We start from the raw sequence: 12826 nt of genomic DNA, 5'->3' as shown, positions 1-12826 counted from the left end.
ATTTTTAATTATTGATATTGAACAAATTATCTATTTTTAACTATTGTTAATAAAAAAAAAAAACTATTGTTAGATTTATTTTCTTAAAAAAAAAATATTGTTAGCTAGATCTAGTTATTTCGTTTGTTACCGTGGTTGATATTTACTTTTTTGACAAGTATTACCGTAGTTTATAGTTATAGGACTACCCGATTTCTTTACTGTGACAAAAGTTTTTTTTTGTTTTTCTTAGAGATCAAATTGTGTGTCTCACAAATTTTTAAGGGATTAAAATGATTTTTTTTTCACTTTTTTTAAACTACTTATTATAAATAATATGCGACAAAGAAATATCATTTGATTTTTATCCCTTTTTATTTTATCATACCAATTTTTTTAAAATTTTTATACGAAATCCATTCTTATCATTTCATGAGCCGTGGAATATTTAATAAGTTATTAGATGGTAGAAAATGGTAACTGATCTTTATCCAACTTAAATTAAATATATCCTATTTGCCAAAAAAAAAGTGAATGGGAATGTTGTTTTGCTTACCTACTATCAAGTTATATTCTAAAAATGGAAAAGGATTAACTAAAATCGAAACACGATTAAAAAGGATAAGGTAAAATCTATTTAATGCGTGGGGATGTTTTTTGAGGGGAGAAGAAGATGGGATTGAAACCTATATATAGTAAGAACTTTGTATTAATCCTTTTAATAATACAAATTCCATTAACGTCAAATTGTCTCCTATTAAACGATGTTAATTTTGGTTTAGGATTAACGTGATTTACTTTTGTCTGAACTAAATATATTTGTGTATTTTTTTTTCTCAAATACTACCTCCGTCCTTAAATATAGGAGTCTTTTGTAAAAATTACGCATATTAAGAAAGTTGGTTGTATTATTAAATTTGTATATAATCACTATTGTTTTTACAATTTTATCCTTAAGAGAGAGAGAGAGTTAATTTATATTTTCAACGTAATATTTATTGATTGAAGAAAAAGATGTAAAATAAATAAGGGTATGTTGGTAAATAAATAATTAATGTACATAGAAATACAAAAGGGGTCTTATAAAAAGGGACATTTTTTTTTCAAAAGGGTTTTATAATTAGGGACGGATGTAGTATATACTAACTTGTTTTGTGAATTTATTTTGTCTAACTAACCAAAATATCTTTAACTTTCGATAGACATCCCAAGATATCTTCACAATTTATGTCTTTTGAATCCGTTATAGATAATGTCTGCACAATAAATTTAGTTTGCAGGTAGGATATAAAGCAAATTTTGTTTTGAGATGTCTAAAGAATTTTTTTTTATATATATATGGAACATTTTTTGTCTATATGTATGACATTTTTGTTTATAAAACCTAATAAAAAATAATGCTTTGTTTCTTGACCTAAAACAAGAGTTTAATAACCTTACATTTGGGTCGACCCTAGTTATGAGACAAATCCTTGAGTAAAACATTAAGACTGATTTTATGATTTGTTTTTTACAACAACTTTGTGATTTTTATCAAGCATGAGAAAATCATTTCACTCTTAGTATTATTTTTGTGTAGTCAGCGTGTCAATTTCTACAGTTGTGTACCTACATATAAACATTATGAAACTGAAACCTAACCTTAACAAGTTTTCAATTCAAGAATAACAACTGTCTTATGAGTATTGTTTGAGAACTCTCCAAAATACAAAAAAACTCTTTTAACAAAAAACATGTCCACTTCAGACAGATGTATCTGGCTTTCTGCGTTAAGCTATATATTTCATCAAGGCAAATCGTATCCTGCTTTCAATATAAATAAAGTTGCACTATATTTTCAATTAATAATCAATTGTAACCCCACAACTAACAATAGTACCTTTATGTGACACATGAAATTAAAACAAACACCTCAAAGCTTTTCCCTATTTCACGACAAGATCGAGTTATTATTATATATATGATAAATATGTAAATTAATCACAATCTCAATAACTCATACATATATATATACTTGCAGCAATATATCTCCATTCCCTACCCTTGCACACTCAACATGGAAGCTAAGAGTGGTCTTTTTGCAGGGTCTCTTAACAGCAATGAACTTGTGGTCATCCAAAAACAAAATGAGGTAAACCATGCAGATTTTTTTTTTTTTTTTAAATTCTGTATCTGATCTAAGGACCGATTAATTCGAGAGGACCAATCTCATCGAACAGTTGCTGTTCTGACATTTAATGTGTCTTAGAAACACAAGTAAATGATCAAAAAACCCAACAGCAGTTAACTGCTATCGATTTTCTAGTTATAAAGTCGGGTTAACTACTGTTGGGGGTATTTTCGTACTTTACTTATGTTTTTAGGAAGTTTTAAATGTCAAAAAAGCAATTGTCATCCCACCGTCCACTTGCGTGGGGGGCTGTTTAAAGCCATACATAAATTAATTTAGAGCACAAGTTAATTATTACCAACGTCCTTTTTTATAAGCCCTTTGTTATTTTTATATGTAGCATACTAGGAAAAAAAATATATATAAATAATATACTTAATGTGATCATTTTTAAGTGTATTGTAATATTCAATATATTTAATTTATTTTTTGGAATAACATGTACAATTCTAATTAATTTTAGTTTATGCAGCCTAAGGCAGTGAAAAACTTGGATGGTCAAGATTGTGAGATATGTGGTGATTCTGTAGGGCGTACAGTAGAAGGAGACTTATTTGTAGCTTGTGAAGAGTGTGGCTTCCCTGTTTGCAGGCCATGCTATGAGTATGAAAGGAAAGAAGGGTCTCAAAATTGCCCTCAATGCCATACAAGATACAAGCGTATCAAAGGTATTTTCAATGTCAGCGTCGTGTCGTGTCGTGTCTGGTATGTGTATGAGCTTCATATATAGCATGGTATACAACTATATATACATAGATTTCTCTAATGATATAATTTTCTTTTTTATTGTTATTTCTTGCCATGCAAAAGGAAGTCCAAGAGTGGAGGGAGATGAAGATGAAGAAGATGTGGATGATATTGAACAAGAATTTAAAATGGAAGAGGAAAAGTACAAGCTTATGCATCAAGATAATATGAATAGCATTGATGATGATGATACAAAATATAGGGAGCAACCCCTATATTCTCACAGTATTGGAGAAAATTGTATGTTTTGTTATCCTATAAATTTAATTAAGCTTAATTAATTTATTAATTAATTCAATGAGCTTCAACTTTTTTCCCTCTTAGTTGGCAATTTTAAATTATGCTTCTATTTTATGAGGAAGGAGTAACCCTAGTTTTCTTCTTGTCAATAAGAATATATAAAATAAAAACAGGTGCTTGTTTATTATAATTATAAATATAACTATCATGTTGATCTTCATGAAGCAGATGGTGCAAAATTAGATAACAAGGAGAAAACAGATGAGTGGAAGCAGCAAGGAAATCTGTTGATTGAAACTGACGCGGTTGATCCAGAAAAGGCCATGTATGTATGTCATACATCATGAAATTAGGAAACTTGTGATCTAACTCTCTTAACAACGATATATGCCTGTGTCTTTTACTCTAGAAAATTATCATAAACACTTGTTTGAGCTTATCTAGTGTATAAACACTTGTAAGATTGTTCGAGACAACTTATGAAACAGCTTATAGCTAATATGAAAATATTTAGACTTTATTTTATCTTTTGCTAAAGAAATAAGCATGTCATTTACACAGGAAAATCATCTTACACTAATACTATTAGGGCCTACATAGATTGAATTATTTGAATTTATCTACTGACATAAGCACTTGTGAGACTATTTTGTAGAGGTTATGAAAACAGCTTATGGCACGTCTATAGGCTATTTCTGATTATTAGTATAAGCTCTTCAGGGTAGATTAAGATAACAACTTATAGCTTATATGAAAACAGGCTGCATTTATTTTATCTTTTTGTTAAAGAAATAACTTTTACATAAACACTTACTATATGATAAGCGCTTATGTTTTAAGCACTTAATTAAGTTGTTTATTCAAACATGACTAATTAGTGCTGTGTAACATGATGCATGCAGGAAAGATGAAACTAGACAGCCACTATCAAGGAAAGTAGCAATACCTTCAGGAAGACTCAGTCCTTATAGAATGATGGTTGTGGCTAGGCTCATCCTTCTATTACTCTTCTTTGAGTACAGAATCTCCCATCCAGTACCTGATGCAATTGGACTTTGGTTTATATCGGTATCATGTGAAATCTGGCTTGCATTGTCATGGATAGTTGATCAGATTCCCAAATGGTTTCCCATCGATCGCGAGACATACCTTGACCGCCTTTCAGTCAGGTCCTGAAGCTTATTTTACTCTCATATGATTGATCTCATTCTACTACTTGTACTCTGAATGACAATTTTATAACTGTCTCGATTACTATTCGTGATAGAATTCCTCTATTGCTATGTGCAATAGAAGCCACAGATAAGAGAAAAGTAAATGAAAATTATATTGATTATGAAATAATGAATTACATCAAGGGGTACATGAGACTTGTATAGTCAACTATCTCGTGTAACTAGCTAACTAGTTTAACTAACTTTCACAACTATTGTCTCGGAGGGGATTTGAACTCGACTCCTAAGCTTACAATGTCAAACTTTTAGCATTGAACTGATACCACCTGGACTTAATTGTAATGCAGGTTTGAGCCGGAAAACAAGCCCAACATGCTTTCTCCAATAGATATTTTTATAACAACCGCAGATCCAATCAAGGAACCACCTCTTGTTACAGCAAATACTGTTCTTTCAATTTTGGCACTAGATTATCCTGCAAACAAAATTTCATGTTACGTTTCTGATGACGGCGCTTCCATGCTCACCTTTGAAGCTCTTCAAGAAACAGCTGAATTCGCGCAAAAATGGGTACCTTTCTGTAAACAATTCTCTACAGAGCCGCGAGCACCTGAGAAGTATTTCTCTGAGAAGATAGACTTTCTTAAGGATAAGCTTCAACCCACATACGTAAAAGAACGCCGTGCTATGAAGGTTAGTATCATAGCATTTATTAAATTACAGAAATGTTATTTGAACATCAATTTGGGACAACAACAGTTCAGTTTTATTAGAGTATACAATATACAATGCAATACTACAGCAGCTTCATTGTCCTGTTACTTTTCTAACAGAGAGAATATGAAGAGTTTAAGGTGAGAATAAATGCGCTTGTGGCTAAATCTATGAGAGTTCCATCAGAAGGTTGGAGTATGAAGGATGAAACACCATGGCCGGGAAACAATACAAAAGATCATCCAAGTATGATACAAATACTTCTTGGTCACAATGGAGGAGACAGTGAAGGAAATGAACTTCCATCTCTTGTCTACATTTCTAGAGAAAAAAGACCTGCATTTCAACATCACACAAAGGCCGGTGCAATGAACGCCTTGGTAATTTACATTTCAATTTCAACATTACATTGATTGGTTTTTTCTGATTAAAATCCATCAAACTAATCTTTTTAATTTGTCTATTCAGCTTCGTGTATCGGCAGTATTGAGCAATGCTCCTTTTGTGCTCAACTTGGACTGCAATCATTATGTGAATTACAGCAAAGTTGTGAGAGAAGCCATGTGTTTCTTTATGGACATTCAACTTGGGAATAGTATTGCCTTTGTTCAGTTTCCACTAAGATTTGATAGTCTTGATAGGAATGATCGTTATGCCAACAAAAACACTATTTTATTTGATGTAAGTTTCACAGATTAAATTCATTTGCTACCTGACATGTTACGTGGTTACATTCAGTCTTTCCATTTTCTTAAATTATTACCAGTTTTTACATGTCAGTGTCATTATTGTGAGTGTCAGTGCTTCATAGGCGACCTTAATTGTATTTATGTGAATGAAATTTGACAATGACATGTTACCCTTTCTATTTTGTTTTTCTGCAGATCAACTTGAGGTGCCTAGATGGAATTCAAGGACCTGTTTATATTGGATCAGGTTGTATATTCAGAAGGAAAGCTTTAAATGGCTTTGATCCTCCTAAGGCGTCAAAACGCTCTCGAGTCGTACAAGTTCACTCAAAACAGGATGAAAATGAAGAGGATGGGAGCATTATAGGTGACAATAATTTCACTTGAAAAACTAACAAAATGAAATTATTTTCCCATTTCATGTATATAACAATTACTTTTCTTTTAACAGAAGCAACTGATGAAGAGAAGCAGCCATTGCAATTAGATAAGGATACTGAAAACAAATTTGGAAAGTCTACACTCTTCATGAATTCTTCATTGACAGAAGAAGGTGGCGTAGATCCTTCTTCAACTCAAGAAGTCCTGCTTAAAGAGGCCATTCATGTCATGAGTTGTAGCTACGAAGACCGGACACTGTGGGGATACGAGGTATATTATAGAACAAAAGTAATATTTTAACACACAAGTTTGATAACAAATTTCAACAACACTTTGAATGGTTAAGCAACTTCAAACACAAGTTCAATACAATTTTTAGGTGTCTTAAGACCTTTTAGGTGTATATTTAAACTGTTAAACCATATAAATTGTTATGAATACACTTTTTCCATCAACAGGTTGGTATGAGCTATGGATCTATAGCATCAGATATTCTAACAAGTTTAAAGATGCATACTCGTGGTTGGAGATCGGTATACTGCATGCCGAAAAGAGCTCCTTTTAGGGGAACAGCCCCAATCAATCTTACAGAAAGACTTAACCAAGTTCTTAGATGGGCAGTAGGATCACTTGAGATTCTATTCAGCCACCACTGTCCAATATGGTATGGTTTTAAAGAAGGAAGACTCAAGCTGCTCCAAAGGATTGCCTATATTAACAGCACTGTCTATCCTTTTAGTGCATTGCCTCTCATAATATATTGTATCGTTCCGGCTGTCTGCTTGCTCACTGATAAATTCATCACACCATCGGTAATCAATTTCCTTCTATTTTATACATTGTCACTGCAAAAAAATAAAAATTATACATGCATGATGGATTCAATAATGTTGATGTAGATATTTGTTGAGATATTTTAAAAGTTAATATAACAAAGTGCTATCCATACTTCTCATAAATACTTGTGAGGTTTTTTGGAAAAGCTTATGAAAATAACTTATAACACCTACATAAGTTGTTTTCGGCTTATAAATTATATGAAAACAGCTTATAGTTTATGAAAACAGTTTATAACTTCATGAACTCAATTTGATTATATTTATCCATTGTTATAGATCACTTATATGACAAGCGCTTATGCTATAAGTTCAATTAAGTTTATCCAAATAGGCCCTGAATCTCTTATTATTAACTAATGAAGCCATTATTCATTGTGTTTACAAATGATATTGTTTGTTCAGGTAGGAACTTTTGCAAGTCTGGTATTCATTTCTCTATTCATATCAATCTTCGCCTCTTCTATTCTTGAATTGAGATGGAGTGGAGTTAGTCTTGAGGAATGGTGGAGAAATCAACAATTTTGGGTCATTGGAAGTATATCAGCACATCTCTTTGCAATTGTACAAGGCCTAATGGGAAGATTCCTTGGTAGATTTAATGCACATTTCAACATTGTATCGAAGGCACCAGACGATGATGGCGAGTTTAACGAACTGTACACCATTAGATGGACAGTACTACTAATACCTCCAACCACAGTGACTATATTCAACATTATCGGTATTGTTGCTGGTTTCACAGATGCTATAAATAGTGGTGAACATGAATGGGGAGCATTGATTGGGAAACTGTTCTTTTCTTCATGGGTTATTGCTCATCTTTATCCTTTCCTTAAAGGACTAATGGGAAGACAGAATAGAACACCAACTCTTGTTGTCATTTGGTCTGTGCTTTTGGCTTCTATCTTTTCTTTGGTTTGGGTAAGAATCGACCCTTTTGTGTTGAAAACTAAGGGGCCTGATGTTAAGCAATGTGGAATTAGTTGTTGAATTTGTTTATTTACCCAAATGAATGATGTGAGCCAAAAGAAAAGTTTTGTGAAATACATGCAAGCTATGTTGCACTAACACTTCGAATTAAAGATTGTGTTTGTTGTTTGACACGTGTTGGAATTATTGTTGATGTTGACGTGTCAGTGTCGTATCTAGTGACTGTATTCGTGTCTGTGTTGATGCCTCATAGCATGCAAGGGAGAGCACTTTGTACTTATTTTGTAATTAGAGGAACAAAACAAAAGTTGTTTACTTGTGATTTTTCATTTTTTGGCTCCATGTGAGGTTGTGATGACTTAATTTATTCAACTAATAAAGAAACTGAACCTAGCACCAGCCAAGGGAGAACCACAGACACACACATATATTTACACCATGGTTGATTGATGTTGTAAACTAACCATACATTGCTATATTTGTATCATTGCTCTATGGCATCAATGTGTCATTTATATCTAAATGTGTTTGCACCATTGTTTTATGGTTGATATACTTTTTGTTTTACTTTGCAATGGTGCACAATCCTGATCATGTCCTATAAAATGTCTCCAATTGTTGAATCTAATTCCTGAGAGAAATTTGAGCTTCTAGTGGATATTTCATCACCATTGTAAATTCCTGTTTTTCTGTCAAATCAACATTACTTCCTGGTAATGAAGTCTTCCACTCAAAGTTCAAAACCAAATTAGCAACAAAGTATTCTAAATGGAGCATTGCCAATTTATAGGCAGGACAAATCCTCCTCCCTGCTCCAAACGGCATCATCTTTATCTCTTTTATACCCCTAACATCAAATGCGTCAAATTCGTTTCTATTTTTTGCATCTTTTAGAAACCTCTCTGGCTTAAACACCGTAGGATCCTCCCAAACCGTTGGATCTAATCCTATATCTGCCACCATAAAATTCACAGTCCCATTTTTAGGCACCAAGTAACCATTCAAAACAATATCCTCCGTCACTACACGTGGAATTGTGTAGTGAGTAGGAGGATGACGCCTTAACCCTTCCAAAATCACAGCCTTCAAATATGGCAATTTCTCCAAATCTTCCTCTCTCACTTCCCTTTCCTCTCTTTCACCAACCACCTCTTCAATTTCCTCCACTAGCATCTGTTGCACGTGTTTGTCTTTCACCAAATTCGCCATAACCCACTCTAGTGTAGTTGAAGTTGTGTCAGTTCCTGCGGTGAGAAACTCGGAACATAGTGCAACAACTTCACCTTCGTTAAGCTTCCGTTTCTCCTCAGGTAACCGCAAATTCAACAAAGTATCCACATAACAAACAACATATTCATCATCATCGTTATTTTTTTCAATAACTTTCTTTCTGGCTTGTATTAGTTCAACCAACAAATCATTTTGCAACTTCCGAAGTTGCGTAAATTCTTGCCAACGTTTTCTAAACAACACGCGAGATACAATTTTCGGGAAGAAATTTAGAGCACCCAACTGTCCGGAGCTCAAAATCAAACGTCTCTGGATGTCTTTTATTTTTTCAATTTTCCTACTATCCACATTTTCCCCGAAACACATGGAAAATAGTAAGCAAAAAATGGCGTGTCGAATGTAGTTGATGAGCTCAACTGAATTATTCAAAAAATTTGCCTCAAATTTTAATTTGCTTATAAGTGCGTCTAGTACGCACTTACGAGCTTTGGAAAATGATTTGAATCGAGATGGTTGAAGCATGATGGATGCGAGGTTATTCCGGATAGCATGCCAAGTGGGACCGTAGCAAGACGAAGCTATGTTAAATTGGTGATTCTTAAGGAACTTGGGGCGGTCGGCGAAGACAACAGCGTTTTGGATTAAGGCTTGGTGGGCAAGTAAACGATCGGAAATGAATATGTGAGGAGTAGACCAGAAATGGAACGTGATAATAGGGCCGTGTTTGGCATGGAGTTTGCGAATAATTGGTTTGAGTTTTGAGAATGATATTTGGAGCAAGAAGATGTCTGTAATGATAGGAAGGTAGAGGGGTCCGGGAGGGAGGTGAATGGATTGTGAGGATCTTAATCTTAATATTATAAGACATAGAAGAAGAACAAGTAATGCAGTGATTATGAACCATGCCATTGCCTCCATGTGGTTTGTTATATTGTAGTTTCAGTGGTGATCTCATGCTATTTTTATACTAATAAAGATTGGTAGAGACACATGTATTTGTACCACTTTTAAAAATTTCAATTAACCAAATATATTTTGTGTGATCACATTTTTTCAGTTGTGTAACTACTATTTAGAAGCTGAAAAATGTGGTCACGCAACTAAATGCGCGTGACAACTATTTTTCCATTTAGTTAATCAAATAAATTCTGAAAAATTAATGGTCGCGCAACTAAAACAATGTGGTCACATAGACCATATATTTGATTAAGTAAAATTTTTTAAAGTGGTATAAAAAAGTGTACACATTAAGGGCATATATCTATCATTGCTCCTTATACTACCGGATTTTGTTTTTTTTATAAGTAGTACCTTATTTGGATCTCTCGTGTGAAGATTTGGTCCACAAACTTCTAGCTCCAAACTTAGGAGAGACAAAATTTGTACTTCGTAACATCTACATCTACGAAATTGTTTGGGTGACATTTAGGGGCACAAGTGCACCATACACAAAAAAATTTCTTGACCCTTGAATTACGTAAAGAGTACATTATTACAATAGTCATTCAACACTCGATCAAATCACTTCATGACTCTCTCTATGTCTTTGTTTTTGTATTACAAGAGTTAAATATATATTTTTATTCTTTTGGTCAAGACTTTTTTTAATTTTATTAAAACTCAAATATATATTCCACTGAAAAAACTCAAATATATTTATTTATTTATTTTACCAAAACTAAAAGAAAAAAACTCAAATATATTTACCCTAAGTCCTAACGCAATATGGGATCTTTTAATTTTTTTGTTTCCATAATTAAATCTTATTTTTATAAATAAAAAAATCAACAAAAAAGAAACAAATTTTTCAATCTTCATTATCTGAGTCCCATAAAATCCATCAGATAGAAAAGGGTAGATCTAATCTTTTGTTGGGAGAAATGGAAGTTGGAAGGCATGACTTAAATTGGAAAAATAGACTCTAAATTTTGCTCATACCTAAGTAGTTTAAAACAAAACCCACAAAAATTAAAACACATGGTTTCCAAGAGTTGAAGATAGTACCAATTTTTATTTTTTATTTTGAGAGCAAGATAGTACCAAAATTAGTACTCCCTCCGTTTTTAAATATAAACAAAATTTACTTTTTAGGTTCATTGAATTAATGATGTATGTGGTCCATATTATGAACCACATACATCATTAATTGAATGAACCTAAAAAATCAATTTTGTTTATATTTAGAAACGGACGAAGTATGATGGAATGCATAATTTGGATAACAGAAGCGATCTTCTTTATGTGCCATTTTATTGACATAACTGGAATGAAAAATACACCATGGAATGGAAAAGAGAAGATGAAGATAGTGGTTGGAAGATTCATGGAGAGAGAATGGTTGGGAATGATGGTGACATAAAAATCTAGTGTTGAGAGACTATTGTAATAGTGTACTCTTTATGTGATCCAAGGGTCAAGAAAAAACTTGTGCATGGTGCACAAGTTTAACACTTGTGCACCCTAAATGCCACCAATTGTTTGATATAGATCAAGACTTTTCAGTCACCATCCTACCATTTTTCATTCTACCACCCTACTGTTGATTTTAAGGCAAACAAGTCACCATGTTTGACAATGTCTATTTTTACTAGATTGTGTTTCAATTGATGTATTAATTACTATATCAACTACAATCTGGCCTCTAAGATTGCTATAAATAAGGTCACTTCCTTCCTGCATCATCATCAATTTGAAATATATAAAATTTGAGTTTCTCATTTGAAAGTTAGAGTGGATTCTCTCTTGATTTCTAAGCTATTGTCTTCGACAGACATTACCAAATTTATAACAGAAAAATGTTCGGCTAAGACATGTAATTAGTTTTCTGGTTTTTGTATGAAGTAAACTTAAAGTTTTGAACCAAATTGAAATATTAGAAGTAATTTTGTTTAGGGAAATGTTAACCGGTGCCCCCAGGACACTAGTTAAGGAACTAAAAGTAGAAGAAAAAAAAAGTCAAATTTTGCATTGAAAACAACACTTGTTTACCTTTCAAAAAAGTAGAACACACAATTTCCAATACAATATTTCCTTTTATAATTCTTTAACTAGTGTTATTGGAGCACTAGTTAACAAGACCTTTTTGTTTAAACAAAATTCGAACAAAACAATTGCTTTTATAGTAAATATAGATAGATGGCGTAGATAATACTCCATCCGGTACAAAATAAATGTTGTTTTAGTATAGAATTTTTGTTGTAAAATTATTGTTATTTGGGTTAGGCTAACATGTAAGCACACATCTTAATTATTCTACAAATAATGAATACTTATAGGAAAAACTTAATTTTCAATACATAATTTCTACTTTTTTTGTAAAAAAAAATACATAATTTTTACTTTTGATACTTTATTATGTGTGACACATGTTAACATTTTTCTTATTTTACTTTTGCAATGCAACATAAATTAATTTATGTGTGTGTTTGGTGTGGCGGTGACTAGAATTGATTCTGTCAAAATTGATTTTGGTAGAATTGATTTTGGTTAAAAGTGAGTTGAGTGTAAATTGATTTGTGTTTGGATACCTTTATATAGAAGTGATTCTTATTAATTTATTTTGTTTAGATAGTTGAGATAAAAATTGCTTTTGGAGGTATAATTACCAAAAGGGGTGTATTTAAACAATATATTTACAATTTTTTGTTTCAATTTAAACATTTTAAAATATACAACATAAATTTAAATAACTGTCCATAATAGAAATTAAATATTAAATATGTTTTTTCTACT

The 12826-nt window shown here is 32.4% G+C and overlaps 2 protein-coding genes across 2 annotated transcripts; one reads left to right on the top strand and one right to left on the bottom strand.

Annotated features, from left to right (window-relative positions):
• Positions 1-1980: 1980 nt before the first annotated feature.
• On the top strand, positions 1981-7924 carry LOC11410708 (cellulose synthase A catalytic subunit 7 [UDP-forming]). Its single transcript, XM_013590458.3, has 12 exons — positions 1981-2110; positions 2622-2817; positions 2960-3136; positions 3362-3461; positions 4039-4305; positions 4659-5004; positions 5145-5405; positions 5494-5706; positions 5910-6081; positions 6166-6365; positions 6554-6907; positions 7337-7924. Exons 1-12 carry the CDS (start codon positions 2036-2038, stop codon positions 7922-7924), a joined length of 2949 nt encoding a protein of 982 aa, XP_013445912.2. The 5' UTR covers positions 1981-2035.
• Positions 7925-8290: 366 nt separating this feature from the next.
• LOC11410707 (cytochrome P450 89A2) lies at positions 8291-10007 on the bottom strand. Its single transcript, XM_003628620.3, has one exon. It carries the CDS (start codon positions 10001-10003, stop codon positions 8489-8491), a length of 1515 nt encoding a protein of 504 aa, XP_003628668.2. The 5' UTR covers positions 10004-10007; the 3' UTR covers positions 8291-8488.
• Between the last annotated feature and the right edge of the window lie 2819 nt (positions 10008-12826).

Source organism: Medicago truncatula, chromosome 8 (genome assembly GCF_003473485.1).
Source record: "Medicago truncatula cultivar Jemalong A17 chromosome 8, MtrunA17r5.0-ANR, whole genome shotgun sequence".
Lineage (NCBI taxonomy): Eukaryota > Viridiplantae > Streptophyta > Magnoliopsida > Fabales > Fabaceae > Medicago > Medicago truncatula.
Note: the sequence above shows the minus strand (reverse complement) of the source record. Positions and strands in the feature narration are given on the sequence as shown.